Source organism: Lutra lutra, chromosome 14 (genome assembly GCF_902655055.1).
Source record: "Lutra lutra chromosome 14, mLutLut1.2, whole genome shotgun sequence".
NCBI classification, from domain to species: domain Eukaryota; kingdom Metazoa; phylum Chordata; class Mammalia; order Carnivora; family Mustelidae; genus Lutra; species Lutra lutra.
In genome coordinates, this window is record NC_062291.1 from 35,426,113 (window position 1) to 35,448,832 (window position 22,720).

General features: G+C 38.3%; 1 protein-coding gene across 18 annotated transcripts in view; it reads right to left on the reverse strand.

The window, feature by feature from the left end:
- Nucleotides 1-22,720, reverse strand: part of USP54 (ubiquitin specific peptidase 54) — a 115,774-nt gene that overhangs the window by 55,770 nt on the left and 37,284 nt on the right. For 13 of the 18 annotated variants that reach the window (XR_007122660.1, XM_047702262.1, XM_047702263.1 and 10 more), the window contains exon 1: nucleotides 2,555-3,377. Coding sequence is in view for 17 of the 18 variants with exons in the window: in XM_047702262.1 (XP_047558218.1) it covers nucleotides 2,555-2,701 (147 nt within the window). In the remaining variant the exon portion in view is untranslated. Of the gene's footprint in view, nucleotides 1-2,554; nucleotides 3,378-21,662; nucleotides 21,768-22,720 lie in introns of those variants that run through there. The other 5 variants (XM_047702250.1, XM_047702252.1, XM_047702253.1 and 2 more) reach the window with 2 other exon arrangements.

Genomic DNA, 22,720 nt, shown 5'->3' on the forward strand with positions numbered 1-22,720 from the left:
AGAGAGGCAGGCAAAGAGAGAGAGGAGGAAGCAGGCTCCCTGCCTAGCAGAGAGCCCAATGCGGAGCTCAATCCCAGGACCCTGGGATCATGACCTGAGCCAAAGGCAGAGGCTTTGACCCACTGAGCCACCCAGGCACCCCTCTTTGCCTGCTTCTAAAATCCAAAAGTATTATTAGTTTATGCAATGTCACTCAAAAAACTCACATGCAGCATCTGTGGAAAAAAAAAAATGAACAAACCCCACCCAACTGCCTTAAATTTGTGGTAGTAATGAGGGAATATAGTTAAATTCTTTTTCTAGGCTTAACAGCATAGGATTTTTTAGCGTTTTCCAATAAAAATTTGAAAACTGAGAGTATAACACTTCTTTTATTTTATTTTATTATTTTTTATAACACTTTTTTTAAAGTAATCTGTTAACTCAGTGTAGGGCCTGAACTCACAACCCTGAGACCAAGAATCAGATACTCCACTGACTGAGCCAGCCAGGCACCCCAAGTATGAAACTTTATTACATAAATAAGCTTGTAAAGAGTCTTATATTACAAATGAGGAAACTGAAATACTATTACCTGTACAAGATCACAAGTCTACAGATAAACTAAAACTAATTCATAAGTCTAGTGTTTTGTTTTGTTTTCTAATTTTATTTTTTTAAAGATTTTTATATTTATTTATTTGACAGAGAGAGAGATCACAAGTAGGCAGGGAGGCAGGCAGAGAGAGGGGGAAGAGAGCCTGAGGCGGGCTGATCCCAGGACGCTGGGATCATGACCCGAGCTGAAGACAGAGTCTTTAACCCACTGAGCCACCCAGGAACCCCCCCGTGCTTTTAAAAAAAAAAAAAGATTTATTTATTTATTCTAAAGAGAGGCAATGAGAGAGAGCAGGAGAGGGGGACAGGGGAAGAAGTAGAGAAATTCCCAGCAGACTCCACACTAAGCACAGAGCCCGACTCGGGGCCTGATCTCACGACCCTGAGACCACAACCTGAGCTAAAACCAAGAGTCAGTTGCTCAACCAACTGAGCCATCAGGGCCGCCCCCTCCATTTTTTTTTTTTTTAGATTTATTTATTTATTTTAGGGTCTCCTGGGTGGCTCAGGAGGTTAAAGCCTCTGCCTTTAGCTCAGGTCATGATCCCAGGGTCCTGGGATTGAGCCCTACATCAGCCTCTCTGCTCGGTAGGCAGCCTGCTTCCCCCCACTCTCTGCCTGCCTCTCTGCCTACTTGTGATTTCTGTCTGTCAAATAAATAAATAAAATCTTAAAAAAAAAAAAAGATTTATTTTAGAGAGAGTGTCCACTGCTTTTTATACCAAATACATTGCCTTGTCTTTTCTTCTCTCATAGCAACTTCTTTTCTCATTACATCTGAACAATAACACTAATATTTTACCCAAGCATAATTATCTTGGGTGGCAAATTTCATTTACTCTTATTCTGAGGAGCAGAAAAGAGGGGAAAGTAATTGCTTGAAAGGTAGGCCAAAGGGGATGAACTTAACATTCTATGTGCATGACAAGGCAAAGAAGGCAGGCAGACAAGAAGCTTTGGGATTCTGTTATCACTAGTGTGGCAACCAATACCAAAAGGGAAAATCTAGTATAGACAATCACACCTTAGGGGAATTACTTTCCACTACATTTGTTCAAGCATATCTGACCAGACACCAATCATGAACCACTACAAGAGAGCTCAGAGGAAGGAGAAGAAGAAATGAACAAAGACTGGACTCCATTCAGTGTATATGCTGGACTCCATTCAGTGTATATGCTAAGAGCCTTCTAATGAAGACGAGAGTAATATACCTAGAAGTCTTTGACTAGTGGAAAGAACTTTGCTTTCTTAACTAGAAAAAAGCAAGTAGGGCGATACAATTTGGTCTCCAAAGGTAAAAAAGGAAGCAAAAAGAAAATCAACAAACAAGTATTTTTAAGATTTTATTTATTTATTTGACAGAGAGAGCGCACAGCAGGGGGAGCAGCAGGCAGAGGAAGAGGGAGAAGCAGGCTCGAAGAGCAGGAAGCCCAATGTGGGGCTCGATCCCAGGACCCTGGGATCACGACCTGAGCCAAAGGCAGACGCTTAATGACTGAGACACCCAGGTGCACCAATAAATAAGCATTAAGATCATCTTGTCCATGTACTTTCCCCTTCAGGCAGGTAAGTAGTAGTAGTCACAGTTATTATTTCTGTTATCATTATTAATCCCTTTTTCCTCCAAATAAGATAATTATCTCGAAGAGATAAGTACCTTGCCTAAGATCACACAGATAGGCTTAAAAATGATCTCAGTCTGCTAACCTTAAACAGAGACCATCAAGGATTATATTTAAAAGAGTTATTGGGGGGATCTAGCCCCACATCAGACTCTCTGCTCCGCAGGGAGCCTTTTTCCCCCTCTCTCTCTGCCTACCTCTCTGCCTACTTGTGCTCACTCTATCAAATAAATAAATAAAAATCCTTAAAAAAAAAAAAAAAAGAGTTATTGGAAACATAGCATCAGCAACCAAGAGTCAAAGTTCACCAGAAAGAAAGAAATTGCCCTTACCTGCAGGGCACTGTTGAGGAAGCAGCTGTTTTGTCCTGGCTCATTGCTGAGGCCTTTGCTGGGGGCTATGGAGGTTGAGCTTCGAGGTGCAAACATCCCTTGGACACTACCACGGCCCCCTGAAAAATAATTTCTTTTCCAAGACATTATTGTTCACATTTAGCTTGAAAACTCAGAAAAGGCTTTGTATCTTTTTGGGAAAAAGTTTCTGTCTGCTGACGTCCTGACTTATAAAAGAGAATCCAGATTTCAATGAATTTATGTTGAAATACTTTGAGTTTACAACCTTCCAAACATCATCTGTGTAGCTCAAGGAACTCAGGTATCTTCTTAGATCCACATGACAGAGCCATGCCTGACTTGCTCCAAACAATGCCCAGAATTTAACATGGCACAGTACTAACATAAACAGAGAAATCCTTAGGTATTGTGTCCTTCTATTTTTCTTGAATTGCCTCCATAAATTAGTGGTGAAGTGGCTGTTGTCCTCAACTCCAGCAGAATCCAGGATCACGGTAGCATGTATTTCTTAGACTTATTGATGATGCTTCTTGTAGACTGAAGACTTTTCCCAACTGGAAGAAGAAGCAGACAAATAAGCAAGAATCCAATGCAACCCTCCTCACCTTCTGTATTCCTTGTCCCATCATCATCTAAAGTAAAAACTCAAGTTCTAAACAACTGACATAAAATCCACAAAGGTAAGAAGTATGTTGGAATTATTCACGGTTTTTTTTTTTCTTAATTGCTGCTGTTCTTTTTTACTACACCCCTAAAGTCTTCTATCATTCCATCCAGAATATCAGAAGTCTCTTCTCTTCGTTTCCTCTGTGACTAGAATAGCCAGCTCTGCCAGAGAGCTTTAACAAAAAGAAAAAAAAAAAAAAAAACTAAACTAAAAGCTTGCGTCACTTAATGACTCTACTGGCTTTGTGCTATTCTGCCAAGATCAACGTTGCCTCACCTCTCACTATAAACTTGAAACCTTGAAACAATGACCCCCACCCCACCCCCAAGAAAAACCCCAACAACAACAACAACAACAAAACCCAAAAAACCTTAACAACAACAAAAAGGAGAAGCAGTCAAGCCAAAGAGGAAAGAAAAAAAAAGGTCTGAGCAGATTTACTTTCATAGGAAACTTCTCTGAAATTTTCTAGAAGAAAGTTGATTGGGACAAAAACAAAACAAAACACCAACTTTCCAAAATCAGAGTAACAAAAATATTACCAAGTAAACATATACCAGATGAAGAATTGGAACAGTTTCTGTTAGATATTATGAATAAAGAAATTTTTAAAGGTGTTTTACGTTTACATGTTCATGACTATGAAAGCCTGTTTAAAGGGGGGGGAAGGCCAAGTTATCAGTCTGGACTCTGTTCTGAGGAAAGATGTCCCATCTCAGAGAAACACTCAAGGCAAGTAAGCCATATGTCCTTAACATCAAGTCCTAAAGAACTAAATCTCCTGCCCTGTTTGTGTGTTTTATTTTTGCCAGAGGGTCAGAGAGATAATTTGGGTTATAAATAATGTAATTCTTAGATTAAATCTGAGGCACTCATAATCAGTGGCCATTCACTGACCAACATTAGTTTTCAACTAATTAAAAATGCCAGTGAAGCAACAGGGGAGAAATACCAAAGCAGACACCTTTCCTGGAAGGAAATACTTCTATCTCCAGCTTTAAGCTTTCCTATAAGGCTACCATGTCCATATAAGGAAAAAATTAAGACTGTTAAGTATTAAATTTGGTTTCCAACAGTTCCCACGCTTCTCCCTTACTTAGTTCCTATCATCAAATGAACCACCTAAAAAGCAAAAATGCTAAAGCATCTTAATTATTCTCTTAAGAGATCACCTAGCACTACCCAGTATATCCAGTGGAAAAACTGAGGCACAGGAACATTAAATGGTTGCACAAGACTGTTCTTTCCCTTCTCTAAATTCCCAGACTATTTATAATCTACATGTCACAATTAAAGTATTTGACTACACACTGTAGTGTCATATTATTCTCTATTTGTTTTTATTACTCTCTATTTGTTTTATATGGTATCAGTCATATATCCCGAATGACTGTATGAAATGAAATACTAACTAGTGTCAGACAAATACTAAACACTATATTTAACATTCTTTATTTACTCTTTACAATAGCTCTATTATGAGGTGTTAACAGTTCCATTTTACAGAACAGCAGTGAGACTTAACTTGCCCAAATCAACTAGTAAGTGGCAGAACTAGAATTTTTTTAGAATTTTTTTAACTATTATAAATCTGTGACTTTAATTATGTATCTTATTAGACTTTCAAAAGCTCCTATTATAGTGCTATTCATAAGGAGGAACTCAATAAATACTCCCTGATGATTAGCATGGCACCAGGAAGGATCCCATATCTCCCACACAGATTAAAAGACCCTCAACTCTCTATACACACCCTCATACACACCCCATTCAGAGCTACTAAGCAACTTCAACAAGCCAGGCAGCATTCCTTCAGCTCAACCGCTGCAAAGGAATGACAAGTACCAAGCCTCTACTTTGCTCACAGCCAAAAGGACTTGGCAGACAGGTAGGGTTTCCAGTATCCACATTAGGAGCTTACTGAAACTCAGGCTGCCCTATGATACACACCCCTGAGTTCAGGGAGCAAAGAGGGGGATGAAAAAAAAAAAAAAAAAAAAAAGCAGTCACAGAAAAAAAGATTCTCAGGCTCTGAATGGCAGCATTATGTAGGGTAAGGCAAAAAGCTCTCACACTGGCTCTAGGTGTGTCAGAAACTAAAGGTGAGAGCCAGAAAGAATAGGGCCAAGAGAGGGAGTAACAAATGATCCCAAGAAATACTGATGACAAAACATTTCACTTAAGGTGTAGGTCCAACACCAAACAACATAATCCTTCTACTGTGCCATCTAGTAAGATATATGACAAAGTCAATTAAAAGTTTTACCCACATCAATCTATAAACCTCTTTTTAAAAAGAACTTCCTAGGCAATATTCAAGTATTTAGAGGTAAAAGAGTATGTCTACACCTTACTCTGAAATGGTTCAGAAGAAAACAAAATATATATATATGGGTGTGGGTATGTAAATATTTGTAAACATGGAGAGAAAGGGAGAATGGTAGAGCAAATATAGCAATAATGTTGACAACAGGTAAATGTGGCTGAAAGGGATATGGGAATTCTTTGTACCATTTCTTGTAACTTGTAACTTCACTATAAGTTTTAAACCATTTTTTTAAGTTGAAAGAGAATGGATATCTGCAAAAAAAAAGAATTTAAAATTATGTAGAAATTACTTTGTAATGTACGTAATATTCATGATTTAATGCAAAAATGACTAAAATCATTAAGCTGGTAGATAATAGCCAGAAGATATTAGCAATCCCAAATTAAAATTTGAAAAAAAGAAAAAGGAGAAAAAGAGAAAGATAAATTCAAAACAGTATAGATATGAGGGTAAAATAAAATGGAATAAAGCTTTAATACTATTTCTATGAAAAGGAGAGTTTAAAATACAGTATAATGTCTAGTTGTTCTAAGAACAAGTGATGTTGAATAATTATGATATTATACAAATGGGACCAAGACTAAGCTTGGAGGTAGAAGACATGGGTTCAATTTCCACATTTTTACTACTTTGTGTAATCCTAACTACTTAAACATCCTGAACTTTGTTTTTGGCTCTGTAAAACAATGGCACAATACCGATTTAACACACTGGTTAAGATTTACTAATAAGCATGCCAAAGTGCTAGCAAGTTTGCAAAACAGAGGATGAATAACGAGTTCCACTGAATGAGCAAACCGCTATGCCTAGAAGTATAAAAGTAAATTCTGGTTTGGGGACCTCAGGATACTAGAAAGTTGTGAGCCACCAGGAATAAGTCCTCTAATTATATAAAAAGAACACTAGGCCTTACATAAGACAAGGAATGTATCAGAACAATTTATCTACGTGCTTGGAGAAACATTTGAATTTTATTTAATTTTTTTTTTTACAATTATTTTTAAAATACGAAGTTTAACTTTCTATTTGTAAAAAGGCAAACAGTTGAGCCTACTACAAGGAACACTGTAACATTCTAGAAGGTCTACAAAGAATGACCATGTCCAATTGATAAATGATTCAAATGGAAAAACCATGATGAGTATCTGAGTTTCTAATGAAGGAACAGTAGCCCCATTAAAAGTGATTAACGCCAAAAGTAATACAAACATTACAAAGTCAAACTGCACTACACTGAGATATCCAAACAATTAACCAGGAAAGTGGCTCATGTTTCTAGTTTCTATTATTCCAGATAGCAGTTTACTTATAATTTACTCAATTATAACTTATATATATATTGCTGGCTTACTTATAATTTGCAGTTTACTTATAATTTACTCAAGAAACTATAAGCGTCTGCCTTTTGGCTCAGATCATGATCCCCGTGTCCTGGGGTGGGCTCCCAGGACATCAGGCTCCCTGTTCAGGGGGAGCCTGCTTCTCCCTCTACCCCGTGCTCAAGCTCGCTGTCTCTCTCTCTCTCAAATAAATAATAAAATCTAAAAAAAAAAAAAAAAAAGAAACTATATTGCCCTGATAAATCAACAAGCAACTACCTCAATTCCATATGTCAATAATCCCCAACTACATCTATAGTATCTTGTTTGTTATAAGAATTAAAATTAATTATGCAAAGTGCTAATTCGATGTCTAGCATATAGTAATTACTGTATAAATGATTGTTATTACCATTACTTTCTAACATTTCCTCTTCATGAGTTCTTTTCCCTTTAAAGACATCCACACAGAGATACCCTATATTCAGCAACAACAAAGACCACCTTGAATTTATTAACTCCTATGCCTACTGTCCCAAATTTTTTTGGACCTTTCACTGCTAAATGTCTCTATAATTAATAATTTACAGCTGCTACCTCTTTATGCTCACCATCAATCTCTTCAGGACATGGTACTGATCTTTACTCCACCACCACCAAAATTTTACTTCATGGAATATCTTCATTTAAAGAAATCTCCTAATTGCAAAACCTACTGGCTTTTCCATAGGCCTCATTCTTAATTTTTCTGCAGCACTTAACATTGGCTGCCTTGATGCTACATGATCCTGGAGTCACTGGATGCATTAATAAGAAAAAGAAAGAACTTATAAAATGAAATGACAGGGGTGGCTGGGTAGCTCAGTGGGTTAAGCTTCTGCCTTTGGCTCAGGTCATGATTCGAGGGTCCTGGGATCAAGCCCTGAATTTGGCTCCCTGCTTCTCCCTCTCCCTCTGCCCTCCCCCTGCTGTGCGCTCTCACCCTCTCTCCCTCAAATAAATAAATAATTTTTTTAAAGATTTTATTTATTTATTTGACAGAGAGAGATCACAAGTAGGCAGAGAGGCAGGCAGAGAGAGAGGGGAAAGCAGGCTCCCTGCTGAGCAGAGAGCCCAATATGGGGCTCGATCCCAGGACCCTGGGATCATGACCTGAGCCGAAAGCAGAGGCTTTAACCCACTGAGCCACCCAGGCGCCCCAATAAATAAAATTTCTTAAAAAAAAAATTCCTTGACTACCCCGAGCCTGAAGATATAGCACCCATTTCTTAACTCCTATATGTTTTCAATAATTTTTAAAAGATCTATTTAAATTTAAATTTATTTAAATTTAATTTTATTTAATTTAATTTTTAATTTTAATTTAAAATTTTTAAATTAATTTTAATTTTAAATATTTTAAATTAATTTAAAATTTAATTTAAATTTTATTAAATTTGTTTAAATTTATTTACATACACAGTGGGGGGAGGGGCAGAGGGAGTAGGGAGAAAATCTCCAGCAGACACTCCACTGAGCATGAAGCCCTAAGGCAGAGTTCAACCTCAGACCCTGAGATCATGACCTGAGACCAAATCTGGAGTCAGAGGCTTAACCAACCCAGCCACCAAGGTGCCCCAAAGTTTTCCATTATTTAAGATCAGTGTTTCCCTTATACCAATGTTTCTATGATCCTCCCCGCTACCTATGTTACCCTCCATCCCTAAAGGGTACGGAGTTTTATCCCACCCCATTTGAGAACAGGGACTGGATAGAGGTCAGAAGCCAATTGTGTTATATCCATATATCTGTTATTGCCAGGCATATTATCACAAATAATTTTTTGAAGATTTTATTTATTTATTCATGAGAGACAGAGAGAAAGAGAAAGGGTAAGGCAGAGGGAGAAGGAGGCTCCCTGCAAAGCAGGGAGCCCAATGCAAGACTCAATACCAGGACCCTGGGATTATCACCTGAACCAAAGGTAGATGTTTAACCGACTGAGCCACCCAAGCACCCATAGTTTCACAAAAGTTTATCAAAGTTTTTTCCATTTGTCATATAATCCATCTTTTTATTTATAAATTGTGACTCTACAGTCTATGAGCTATATATTTCTTAACTTTCCAAATTAATTGTTTCATCTTATCAAGGAAGGTATTTTTATATTAATATGACTCAGTTAAAACTTCAGGTTTTCCTCACCATCACTATAAACATTTTAAGAGATATTACACAGCTTTTTGGGCTGGTGAGATTCTAGGGAAGTAGTTTTTTTTTTTTTCCTTTTTCTTTTGATTTATTTAAGCAATGCCTGGGTGGCTCAGTCAGTTAAGCCTCCATCTCTTTGCTTTCAGCTGAAGTCACGTTCTCACAGTCCTGGTATCAAGAGCCCATATCTGGCTCAGTGGGAGAGGGAGAAGTAGACTCCCTGCTGAGCAAGGAGCCTGCTATGGGGAACTATCCCAGGACTCTGAGATCATGACCTGAGCTGAAGGAAGATGCTTAGCCCACACCCAAAGGAACCACTATACCCAGAGTGGGGCTCAAATTTATGACCCTGAGATCGAGAGTCACATGCTCTACAGACTGAGCCATCCAGGCACCACCCTAGGGAGGTCTCTACAATTATATCCAAGAGTCATATCCTTGGACACTTAGTTTTAAGAAAAGAAAGAAACTTGGTGAGCATTCATTATTTGTTTGGTGGCAGTTTTCCACATACATTTTCAATATAGAATCTTAGGTGCCTGGGTGGCTCAGTTGGTTAAACATCTGCCTTTAGCTCAGATCATGATCTCAGGGTCCTGGGATTAAGCCCAGCGTTGCTGGGGTCCCTGCTCAACCGGGAGTCTACTTCTCCCTCTGCCCCTCCTCCTGCTTGGGCTCGTGCTCTCTTGTGCATGCTCTGTGCTCTCTCAAATAAATAAAATCTTTTTTAAAATTTTTTAAATAATAAAAAGAAATACAGAATCTTGCTTAATTTTTATGTCTATTGAATGATGATTAAAAACCACCACCACCTGATAATGGCAATGATGCTGTATGTACAAATGTATTGAAATTTAAATTAAAACAGCTCCATAGCCTATCGCCTAGAACTCCTCTCTCACTTTGCCCCTCACAGCAGCAACCAAAGGAGTCACAGCATTATGCAAAGAACAGTCCTAAACTACAACAAACTTAGAGACAGCAGGCTACTTGGCAGCTCTTTCTTCACAAACTGTACAGAAAACGTATCACTTTTACCCTAAACATTTACTAGTTTCCAGCCAAGTGCTACAACTATGGAGTAATCAATCAAAGGTGGAAGGAAGAGGAAGAGCATATAAGAATCTTATATTGTGTTGCTCTCAATTCTGAAAAAGTTACAGTGATCTATATTTTACTATTACTGAATAGACTCTAAGGAGCCAAATAAGCTTGTTCATAAATTTTTCCAGCTTTATTAAGGTATAATTGACAAATAAAATTATAATGTAGTATATAATGAAGTGTACGACATGATGATTTGATATATGTATATATTGTGAAAGAACTCTCATAATCAAGTTAATTAACAGATACTAGAAAGATAATAGAAAAGATAAAATAAAGAGTTGGATTTTTGAAAAGATAAAAAAAATTGACAACTCTTTAGTGAGACTAAGAAAGAAGACTAACAAATTTAGAAATGAAAGAAATGTTACAATAACACAGAAATACTAAGAATCATAAGAAACTGCTGTGAAGGGGCACCTGGCTGGCTTGGTCAGTGAAGCATGTGACTCCTAATCTCAAGACTGTAAGTTTGAGGGTGCCCGGGTGGTTCAGTCATTAAGTGCCTGCCTTCAGCTCATGTCATGATCTCAGGGTCTTAGGATTGAGTCCCACATCAGGCTCCCTGTTCAACTGGAAGCTGGCTTCTCCTTCCTTCTCTTCCCCTCTCTGCTCCTCTACCCCAACCGTGTACTCTCTCACTCTCTCTCTCTCTCAAATAAATAAATAAAATCTTAAAAAAAAAAATTATAAGTTTGAGCCCCATGTTGGGTGTAGAAATAACGTAAAAATAAAATCTTGAAAAAAAAGAAAGAAAAAACCAAGCAAACAAACTACTGTTAAGACTCTTAACTATAGAAAACAAATTATAGTAACTGAGGGTTACTAGAGGGGAGGTGGGGGGAGGTGTTGGATACATCAAACAGGTGATGGGCATTAAGAAGTGCACCTGCTGTGATGAGTACAGGCTATGTAAGTGATAAATCACTAAATTCTACACCCGAAACCAGTATAACACTATATGTTAACTAACTGGAATTTAAATAAAAATTTGGAAGAAAAAAATCAAGGTTTTTTTAAATAAAAAAAAAAAGAAAAGAGGGGTGCCTGGGTGGCTCAGTCATTAAGCATCTGGCTTGGGCTCAGGTCATGATTCCAGGATCCTGGGATTGAGCCCAGAATCGGGCTCTCTGCTCTCCCACTCCCCCGGCTTGTGTCCCCTTTCTCGCTGTGTCCCTCTCTGTCAAATAAAAAATAAAATCTTTAAAAAAAAAAAGAAAGAAAGGAAGAAAGAAAAGAAACTACTGTTAAAAAATATATGCCAACAAACTGGATAACCTAGAAGACCTGGATAAATTCCTAGAAATATACAACCCACCAAGACTGAATCATGAAGAAATAGGAAATCTGAACATAAATATTTGTATTTATTTAACCTTTAATTTTCTTAATACTTATTTAATCATCATTACTACACAGCTCCTGGAACTTATTACATCAAAACAGCCTGCTTTACTTTGTTGTCTCTAATATCAGGTAAACTTCTAGGAAACTAGAAGCCAAAATTGGAAAAGAAGCATGTTACCTTATTACCTATTATTTCCTTGTGTAGTAGAGATACTAAGTTGTATGTCCCACATTGTTCCCAATCTGAACACACTAGCTTCCTATGAGCAGGCTAAGAACTTTTCCATGTGTGAGATGATAGAAAACTGGGTCCTAACCTTTTTGCAGACCCCCACAATTAGAGGCAGATTTACAAAGAAACTAATGAAGATTAAGCTTCAGGTTCCCTCTCTTACACAGGACCACAGGTCCAATATCTAATTTTTACTTTTATAAAATGTTTTCCTTAAACAGGAACCCCTCAATTATATGAGCTTCCAGGCCCCTAGAATCTGAGTTATATTACAGAAACTAGGTTTCTAAAGTATATATTATTGAGAAAATATGTAATTCAAAAAGCTACTTTAAATAAAGCAATATTAATAAATTTATATTTTCTTAAAGTAACATGTAGTATGTGTTTTTCATTGTATAAAGTTCAATAGCACTAAATAGCTAAATTATAATGATGATGCACATTTGGATTTTGCATTTTTTTAAAGATTTTATTTATTTATTTATTTATTTTGTCAGAGAGAGAGAGAGAGCGCGCACAAGCAGGCAGAGTGGCAGGTAGAGGCAGAGAAGCTCCCTGCTCAGCAGGGAGCCCAAGGCGGGACTCAATCCCAGGACCCTGGGATCATGACCTGAGCTGAAGGCAGCAGTTTCACTGACTGAACCACCCAGGTGTCCCTGGATTTTTCGTTCTTGAGCCCGCTGTAATAATTCCACTGAGGACCCACAGCTGACAGAATAAAAATGACAGGGCTAAATTTAAAAGATCATAGCTCAAGATTGCCAGCATTAGAAGTAATGCTCCAGAAGCTAATTAAATTTAGAAAAACATTTTAGGGGCGCCTGGGTGGCTCAGTGGGTTAAGCCTCTGCCTTCGGCTCAGGTCATGATCTCAGGGTCCTGGGATCGAGCCCCGCATCGGGCTCTCTGCTCAGCGGTGAGCCTGCTTCCCTCTCTCTCTGCCTGCCTCTCTGCCTACCTGTGATCTCTCTCTCTCTCTGTCAAATGAATAAAAAAAAAAAAAAGAAAAAAAGAAAAACATTTTATTTCTCTGTATTAATGAAATACAAAGAACAATTACTTCACAAGAGTGAAGTACCAGTACCGCAAAATTTGCTGCCATTTTTCTCAGACCAAAGTAATAAACCAGGCTATAGCCAAAGCCACTCTAATTATCCCCTACTGCATTCTTCATCAACAAAGTCAGCTTCTCTCTGCCTCTGTTCCTAAAAAATCCAAAACAGGCATTCAAATATTTGCTGAAATGAAACTGGCTTATCCATAGAGAGAGATGAGGCTTAGAGGAACACTGAGCCAGGAAAAGCCTGTTACCCTAAGAGATAATGAGGTAAACAAGGTTCAGAGATCTACAGGTAACTAACATTGGAGACCTCATTATGAATGTGACATGAGTATCGCTGAGATCAATGAAGACTAGAAAGGATTTGTTGCTGCAGAGCCTGGGGATCCTTTGATGAAACCAGATATAAGGCGTGGGAAGCTCAGAAGGGGATAGATCTCCTTAAGGGGATTTATTTCATAATAAAGTTCAATGATGTCTCTAAGTAAACATTACTAATTTCATGTGTAGAGAATATGACATTTATGCAAATGATAGTATCAAAGTATCCTCACCAAGATATTATTATCTACAAAGGAAAAGACAGTAACTTTACCATGGAGCAACCTGGCAGAAACCACCTTAACCCTGTGATCAAGGTCAAAATCACCGACAATAATATATACTAACATCATGTATCCCATGGTAATAATACACTGAAGACACAACATTATTTATAGTATTCTTATCTAAACCATATGGTCTCAGTCCACTCATGAAAAAAACGCCAGAAAAATCCAAATTCAGGGACAACTGACAAAACAACTGATCAATACTCTCCAAAAACATCAAGGTTATAAAAGACAGAAATTTTTACAGAATCCAAGAAACTAAGGAAGAAGAACACCTAAAATGCAATGTGAGAACCTAGACAGGATCCTGGAATAGAAAAGAACACCTGTGGACAAACCTGTGAAATTTGAAAAAGGTCTTCAATTATTGGCAGTACTATACCAATATTAACTTCCTGGTTCTCATCATTGTACTTATAACATTAGGGGCACCTGGGTGGCTAAGTCGGTTAAGCATTTGCCTTCAGCTCAGGTCATGGCCCTAGGGTCCTGGGATCGAGCTCTGCATGGGGCTCCCTCCTCAGTAGGGAGTCTGCTTCTCCTTCATCCTCTCCCTCTGCCTGCTGCTCTCCCTGCTTGTCCTCTCTCTCTCAGATTAATAAATAAAAGTCTTGGGGCGCCTGGGTGGCTCAGTTGTTAAGCATCTGCCTTCGGCTTGGGTCATGATCCCGGGGTCCTGGGATCAAGCCCTGAATCAGGCTCCCTGCTCAGCGGGAGGCCTGTTTCTCCCTCTCCCACTCCTCCTGCTTGTGTTCCCTCTCTCGCTGTCTCTCTCTGTCAAATAAATAAAAATCTTTAAATAAAAAATAAAACTCTATAATTAAAAAAAAGATAACATTAGAGGAAGCTGGCTGAAGGAGATATGAAAATTCCTTTCTCTGAATTATTTCTGCAACTTTTCTGTAAGTTCAAAATTTGTTCAAAGTAAAAAAAAAAAAAAAAAAAAAAACTTTAAATTGTGCAAATAATTCACTGAAGGAGATGGAACCTTGGGCCCAGCAGGGAATAGAGGCATTTGGAAGGTTAATATCTATATGTATAAAGGTAGGTGGACTAAGATTTATAGGAAAAGAGAAGGCATTGACATAGTTTGTGATCCTGGTAAACTAGAGGCCAATGAAGCTTTCATGTGAAACCTCTGGGTTCATTATGTTTAACATCACAGCACAGCAGTTAATGGGTTGTTCTATTAGGTCAGGAACCTGTTTCTCAGAGCTTGATTTGCCTAAAATAAACTATTATAAAAGTTTATAAATTCAAGTAAATATTTAAAAATAGGGGTGTTATTAGGGTGATGGAATTATGGATTTTTTATCCTTCTGTCTATTTTCTAAATTATCCGTAATTCATATATATATATTATCTATAATTCATCATCTTCTTACATAAAGTAAAGCCAAAAGTGGAATTTAAACTCATTTGACCTAAAGATACAATGAAATGACTCTGGACCAGAGGTAACCAATCACTGAAGACACCTACAACACCAACAATATGAAAACTGTCCAATAATTGATAACTATTTCTGGGGCCCCTGGGTGGCTCAGTCAGTTAAGCATCTGCCTTCAGCTCGGGTCATGGTCCCAGGGTCCTGGAAATGAGCCCACTGTTGGGCTCTTTACTCAACAGGGAGCCTGCTTCTCCCTCTCCCTCTGCCTGCCATTCCCCTCTGCTTATGCTCTCTGTCAAATAAATAAATACAATCTTAAAAAAATAAATAATTGATAACTATTTTTTATTTAGAAATAAGGGGCTAGGGGCACCTGAGTGGCTCAGTCAGTTAAGCAGTTGACACTTGGTTTCAGCTCAGGTCATGATCTCAGGGTCCTGTCGAGCCCCACATTGGGCTTCAATCTTGGTAGGGAGTCTGCTTGAGGATTCTCTCTCCCTCTGTCTCTGCCCCACCCAACTTGTGATCTCTGTCTCTCAAATAAATAAATCTTAAAAAAGAAAAAAAAAATAAGGGAGTTGATTTGGATATCTATTTCCTTTCATTCTATTCTCATTGTGGATGCTGCTAAGGTTCAGATCCTCACCACCTCTGGACCAAGTCACCACATTACTGATTCACTGCCAAGCCTCCAATCCCACATATAGCTACCACAGGCCTCCTAAAATATCCCATTACTCCCCTTTTCAAAAATCTTCAATGGCTCCCAGAAGGGGCATTCTTTTGGCTAGAGAAAAATGGTAATTTTCTAATTCACGAAGGGGAAAATTAATGGATGGATTTTTTATAAGTTTCTCTCTCTTAACTTTTTCTTGTCTTCTTATTCTAATACTAAGAGGGCAAAATCATGAAAAATAGCAAACTTCAAGGAAAAAAAGCAGTCAACTGGACCTATTTTGACAGCATTTTTTCCTTACTGACTCATGCTCATGACTGTGACTTTTATACTGCATATTTCTATATTCACATATTCTACCAGTATAAAATTAACTTTTATTTGTAGATTGAATTCAGTATGTCTGGCGCCTGCACAAAGTTTGAAATTAGATCTTACCACCATTTTCAGCCACAACTTCTACTCACTCATTCACTGATCAGACATTTCACTAAGCACCTATTATGTGTCCCTCACTCATCCTCCACTCCAAGAAAGCTGGACTCTTTTCTGTATAATGATACGCTCTGTACTCTACTTCCTCAGTGCCTTGGCTCTAATATTGCCTCCACCAGCAGCGCCTTTCCTATCCATTTCTTGTTAAAAATCGTAAGTATCAAAAAAAAACAAAACAAAAAAAAAAAACAAAAAAAAATCCTAAGTATCCTACAAGTAAAAGCTGCATCAAAAGCCTTCCCAGGGGTGCCTGGGTGGCTCAGTGGGTTAAAGCCTCTGCCTTCGGCTCAGGTCATGATCTCAGGGTCCTGGGATCGAGCCCCGCATCGGGCTCTCTGCTCGGCGGGGAGCCTGCTTCCTCCTCTCTCTGCCTGCCTCTCTGCCTACTTGTGATCTCTGTCAAATGGATAAATAAAATCTTTAAAAAAAAAAAAAAAAGCCTTCCCAGGGGGTGCCTGGATGTCTTAGTCAGTTACACGTCTGCCTTCAATTCAGGTCATGATCCCAGGGCACTGGGACTGAGCCCCACATTGGGGTCCCTGCTCAGCAGAGAGTCTGCTTTCTCTCTCTCTCTCTCCCTCTTTCAAATAAATAAAATTTTTTTTTAAAAAAAGCCTTCCCAGATTCTCTCCCTCTCCCACCTTTCCATTTTCACTCATTTCATCCTCTTTTGTGCTCCCCAGTACATGTGGAGCATTCCCATCCTCCCTCATGTTACAGTTATTTGTGTACATGGACTATAACATATATTCCTTAAGGGTATCTTTTTACAGAGGTTGAATATAATAGGCACTGAATCATTGAAAGTTTAATTGAAAGAGAAAATTTTTGTTTGAAGGAATAAGTACCTAGAACAACCAATTCCAACACCCTAATAAATTCTGACTTTCCTTAAGTAAAAGAGCCCCCCAAATGCCCATAGCTCTCTTGAGATACTGCAGATTTTTCCTAATCGAGACTACACCAATTAAATCAATATTTGCTTCTGATTCAAGCTTGAAAATAAAGACAGATAAGCATCTACAACCATTAAAAAAAAGCTATTTGTTGATTTATGGGCTGGTTCTCTCAAACTCCCCAGTGAATACACTTACTCAACTCAAACAATTTCCTGAGGGTTGGACTTTGGCAGCTTCAAATTATTACATCATGTACAACAAGAAGAACTGTATGCTGATAAAAAATAGAAAGCCTTATTTTTCCTTTCATAAAAACTTAGAAAACTGTCATTTACAGCAAATTTCCCAAAGCCAGTTGGGAAGAAAATAAAAGAATAAGAAGATATGTTTCACTTTGTTATGACTGAAAAATCAAGAAATAATAGTTGCAGGCTACTTAGTCCATCCTTATAAGGATCCGGAGCTGTATAGATAATTTATTGACATCTGAGGGAGGCAGCGTGATAGTAAAAAGAACATAGCGGTTAAAAGTGCAGCCTCTGCAGGGCCAACTACATTGCATAACCTCAGGAAACACCATGCTCACAATGGACATCCAAGTGGTACCATTCCCAGGGAACACAATGTGAATTATACAACTTAGGGATCCAGAGTTAGAAGGTGGAACAGGTCTGAACTCCACCATCTAACAACTAACAACATCATGACCAAGTTATTGAATCAGTTACTGAAGTCTCAGGTACCTCATCAATAAATTGGGATTAATAAATAACATCTAAGTCATGGGATTGTTATGAGGATAATGCATACATGTATACTTAGCCCAGTACCTGGTATTAGTGAGACATAAATGCTTTGATGATAATGATAAAGAATAAGATGAATCTACATTCCACAACCTACTCCATCACTTTCAAATCATTTACTGCCTACAGTAAAGGTGATCTGTTGAGAGTACTCAACAAAATTATATATGCAAAATTCTTGGGGACAATACAAAATAGGAGCTCCAATTATGATGGCTGGAGGGGGCACCTGGCTGGCTCAGTTGACAGAGCATGCAACTCTTGATCTTACGATCTTGAGTTCAAGCTTCACATTGGGCACAGAGTTTACTTTTTAAAAAAAAGCAAATCAATTTTGGGGTGCCTGGGTGGCTCAGTGGGCTGGAGCCTCTGCCTTCGGCTCAGGTCATGATCTCAGGGTCCTGGGATCGAGACCCGCATCAGGCTCTCTGCTCAACAGGGAGCCTGCTTCCCCCTCTCTCTGCCTGCTGTCTGCCTACTTGTGATCTCTCTCTGTCAAATAAATGAGTAAAATCTTTAAAAAAAAAAGTAAATCATCATAACTGGCCATCCCCTATACCTCTCTCCTTCCTTCTTCCTTTCTCTTTTACACACACAAACATACACACATAAACTTAATGTAAAAATCCTATGACATTAAACTATAATTGATAGCACAAACACAACCACATCAAAATGAGGGCAAATGTAATCTAAAAATAATGCATTCTCAATACAATTTACATAGACTACTGTATTGACTTCCATTACCTTTCTAATCCTGTCTATAAAACACTACCAAAAGCAAACTCTGATCAATCACTGTTTAGCTTAGAAAACTTCAGTGACAAAACATAGTCAAAACTCCTTGGCCTTAAATGACCTTCTATAATCTTTTTTTTTTTTTTAAGATTTTATTTATTTATTTGTCAGAGAGAGAGAGGGAGAGAGAGCAAGCACAGGCAGACAGAATGGCAGGCAGAGGCAGAGGGAGAAGCAGGCTCCCTGACGAGCAAGGAGCCCGATGCGGGACCCGATCCCAGGACGCTGGGATCATGACCTGAGCCGAAGGCAGCTGCTTAACCAACTGAGCCACCCAGGCATTCCACCTTCTATAATCTTAACCCATGTATAATTTCCAACCTCATCTACCACTAATCCCCTTAAAACACACACAAAAAATGTGTGTTCTGTGTACATATCCAGCATTTTGCTCAATAAGGAATATTACTCCCTTTCCTACTCCCATCTTCCCAATGCCACCTAATACAAGTAATCCTTTCCACTCAGGAAAACTGTTTGAAAAAGCCATTCTGCTGGCAACTTACAGTAATAGAGACTAATGATAGTCACACCTATTAGGAAGCAATAGTCATTTATATTAAATCATTTCCCAAAGAATTGTCTAAATACTGCTTCTTACCAATTGGGACATATTCCCTCCCTCAGGAACTTCATTAATCAGTACTTAACCGGGGCGCCTGGGTGGCTCAGTGGGTTAAAGCCTCTGCCTTCGGCTCAGGTCATGATCCCGGGGTTCTGGGATTGAGCCCCGCATCAGGCTCTCCTCTCAGCGGGGAGCCTGCTTCCTCCTCTCTCTCTGCCTGCCTCTCTGACTACTTGTGACCTTTCTCTCTGTCAAATAAATAAAAAATATCTAAAAAAAAAAAATCAGTACTTAACCAATATATCTGTACTTTATTAGAATACAATATAGGAAGTTACACTGCCTTACACTCAAGAGATGTTCAATACTTGTTAAATAAAAAAATAAATGAAGAACTAAACTTTGTGAAACACGTTTTTCAGTTTAGAGATTAACTCAGTTATAAGTATGATAAATCATCTATTTCTTCCCTGAATCTACTGTATAAATTATATCATACCTAAATCACACATTCTATTTCCAAAAGGTCTGTGGAATAAAGATACTCTTCTTTATGGCCAGAAGGACTAACATAATATTCTCTCTAAAACACACTGCTAATGGCATCAAACTAGTAACAGCAGGGGTTAAAGGAAAGAGAATCCATAGCAATTAAATTAGGCCCCAGAATGATAACTATATTAGGCAAAATGATAACTATGAGTTGCATGAAGTTGCCATGTATTATCCTCCAGCTCAATAACTTAGAGCTAGAAATTTTTTCCCTTAATTTTTTAAGCCCCTAAGTTTTCTAAATTCAAGGGCTTGATTGCAGCTATACACTATTTATGAATCATTATAAATACACCACTACCCAAATTCTTTCGGCACAAACAATAATGAAAGCATGATGGCTCTATCAACAAGAGGAAAATAGGAAGGGAATCCACTGACTGCACCAGCTTGACTCATTACTGCTGGGAGAACACTGGTACTGAATGGCACAAGCAATTCCAGTGTGAGAGACCAAGCACATGACTGGGAAGGTGACAGAGGATACCAAGAAAAGAAGGGCATCTATAAAGAACCCCAACTCTACAGGGGCAGGAGGTGGAGGAATGAACAGGGATCCACTGAAATCTACTCTAAAAGCCTTTGCAATACTCAAACAAAAACATACTACCAGACTCCAGGTTTTGAGTCAGTTCAAATCCTAGCTCTAACACTCAAAACTGAGAGATCTTCAGCAAGTTATTTAACTATAAAATTATAATAGCAATCACCAATTAATGAAAAACAACTCTGAGCTAGGCACCATACACATGGCATGTCCTTTAATTCCCACAACTAATCTGCCAAATAAGGATTGTTCTCATTTTGCGGAAAATAAAAACCCATGTCCCTTCTACCTATGCATGACTGCTTCCCAGAGGGACAATGCTACCTATGTGGCAGGTTGTACTGGGAATCAGAAGTAAATGCAAAGTACTTAGCATAGGAACTAGCACCTGCCACATCACAGAAACTCAGGAAATCATTATAGTACAAGCACACCTATCACTTGAATAAATGACTCAATTGAACAGTAATAACATCCCACGAACAAGTTTTCCCTTACACTGTCTACCATAAAAATACTTTAATTAGCAAAACTTTTGGAGAACCAAAGGTGTGTGCACGTATAGCTTCTTAGTTGAGGATCAAAACATACAATCCAAAGAAATAAGAAAGTCCATTATTAAGGTGATATTCGACTCAATCCGAACACTAAATATTAATATTTTACTCTCGAAAGGATTATAGATCTTGGAGATTTTATAGCAGGAGCTAATAAACAAATCTAACTTCCCCCAAAAATAATTCCCAGAAGCATTTGTTATCCTGAAGTATTCAGCAAACCATTTCCCAGAATTAAGAACATAATACTAAAATCTTAGTGAATTTTGCCAAAAACATTCTGCTGAGAGGAAAAAAGAATCATTCTGAGTCTAGAAGCAAATGCTACTTTCCCCCTCAGCCACAAAATAGATCTTTTCTTCATTATTACTTTTATCAGTATGTTAATACTGAAAATAAATAACTTCCATTTGAAGGAAACTTAAAATATTAAACCCATAACATTGCTTTAATCTTAATGAGCTCAAGAAAATCTGAGAATTTTTTTTTAAGATTTTATTTATTTGACACACAGAGAGAGAAATCACAAGCAGGCAGAGAGGCAGGCAGAGAGAGAGAGAGAGAGAGAGGAGGAAACAGGCTCCCTGCTCAGCAGAGAGCCCGATGTGGGGCTCGATCCCGGGACCCTGAGATCATGACCCGAGCCGAAGGCAGAGGCTTTAACCCACTGAGCCACCCAGGCGCCCCGAGAATGTTTTTTAAAGCAATAATAAAAATCAAGTTTCCAAAGCCTTAACAATTGAAATAGACAGGAGAGAAGAGCAAAAACAACAGTTGTATGACAGAAGCCCTCCTGAAAGTGAAGAGAGCCCTACAAACTCAATTTCAAAGTTTAAACCTTTGCTGTTAAAAGCAACACTTCACAAAGAATGACCAGACACAAAGACGAAATCCCTCCATCTACTTGCAGTTTTGCCACACAGACAATAACTTACCAGACAGCATGTTCAAACTCCAGCAATCCCAAGGGCATTTATGGGGCAAGGAAAAACCAGGAATGAGGAGGACCAAGGGAAGAGCTAGAGTTGCAGGGAGGGGAGGGTACAGAAGGGAGGAGACAACAGCAACCAGCAACAATGGGAAACTGTGAATCTAAACCACAAAGGCTTCCTGCAGAACAGGATAACAGGGAAAAGGCAATTCTTTTTTACAACCTACCAGGAACACAGAACTGACAATTTATGATAAAGCTAAAAAGATGGGGCCTCCAAATTAAATGTAAACAAAGTATACTTAAGAAAGTAACCAAAAGTAACTTGAAAGGACATATCACAAACTTCATAAGAGCTTAAGAAAAACAATTAGGGAGTGTGTTTTCTCTAGGGGCATTCCTGATGACAAAGGTCAGCAATGTAACAATAAGGTTTGCAGAGTAGCAGCTGCTTCCAAACAGAGAGCCAGCCCTTTGCACTACACTCAAAAGGAGCACTAGAAGACACATTCATAGTACTTTAGAGAATAACCAAAACAATGTTATTGTTTGAATCCTTAATTAAGAATTCCAAGACTGTCTGGACTTAAATTATATCACTTTAATAAGCAAAACACCTCCTTAAACAAGACATACTCTTAAAGAAAGTTATTGTGTGAACTGAGCTTTCTGAATTCAAGAATCAATTCTAAAATGCTTTGGATCTCAAAGGTTGCCAAAACCAAAGGCAAGGACAGTGAAAGATCTCCACCCCTCTCTCAGGGAAGAAGCCAAGTTATATCACCAAGAACAAACAGCAGGCAGAGTCCTGACTCCAAACATGTGATCAGTCAGCCCAGAACTTACATTTGCAGGCAGGGCACAAAAGCCCCAGAGGCCCAACACACACCCTTCTATGTATTACACCCAGTTATAAAATAACTTTATTGAAAGAAGTTGGTTTTTAAGCATAGTCATTTTAAAAACTCATCAGCAGAAACCCTGTCAAATATGAAGGTCTGTTGTATTTCTATAGGTTGCAAGAGAAAATATGAGTTGACTTTTAAAAAGATTTAATTAAGA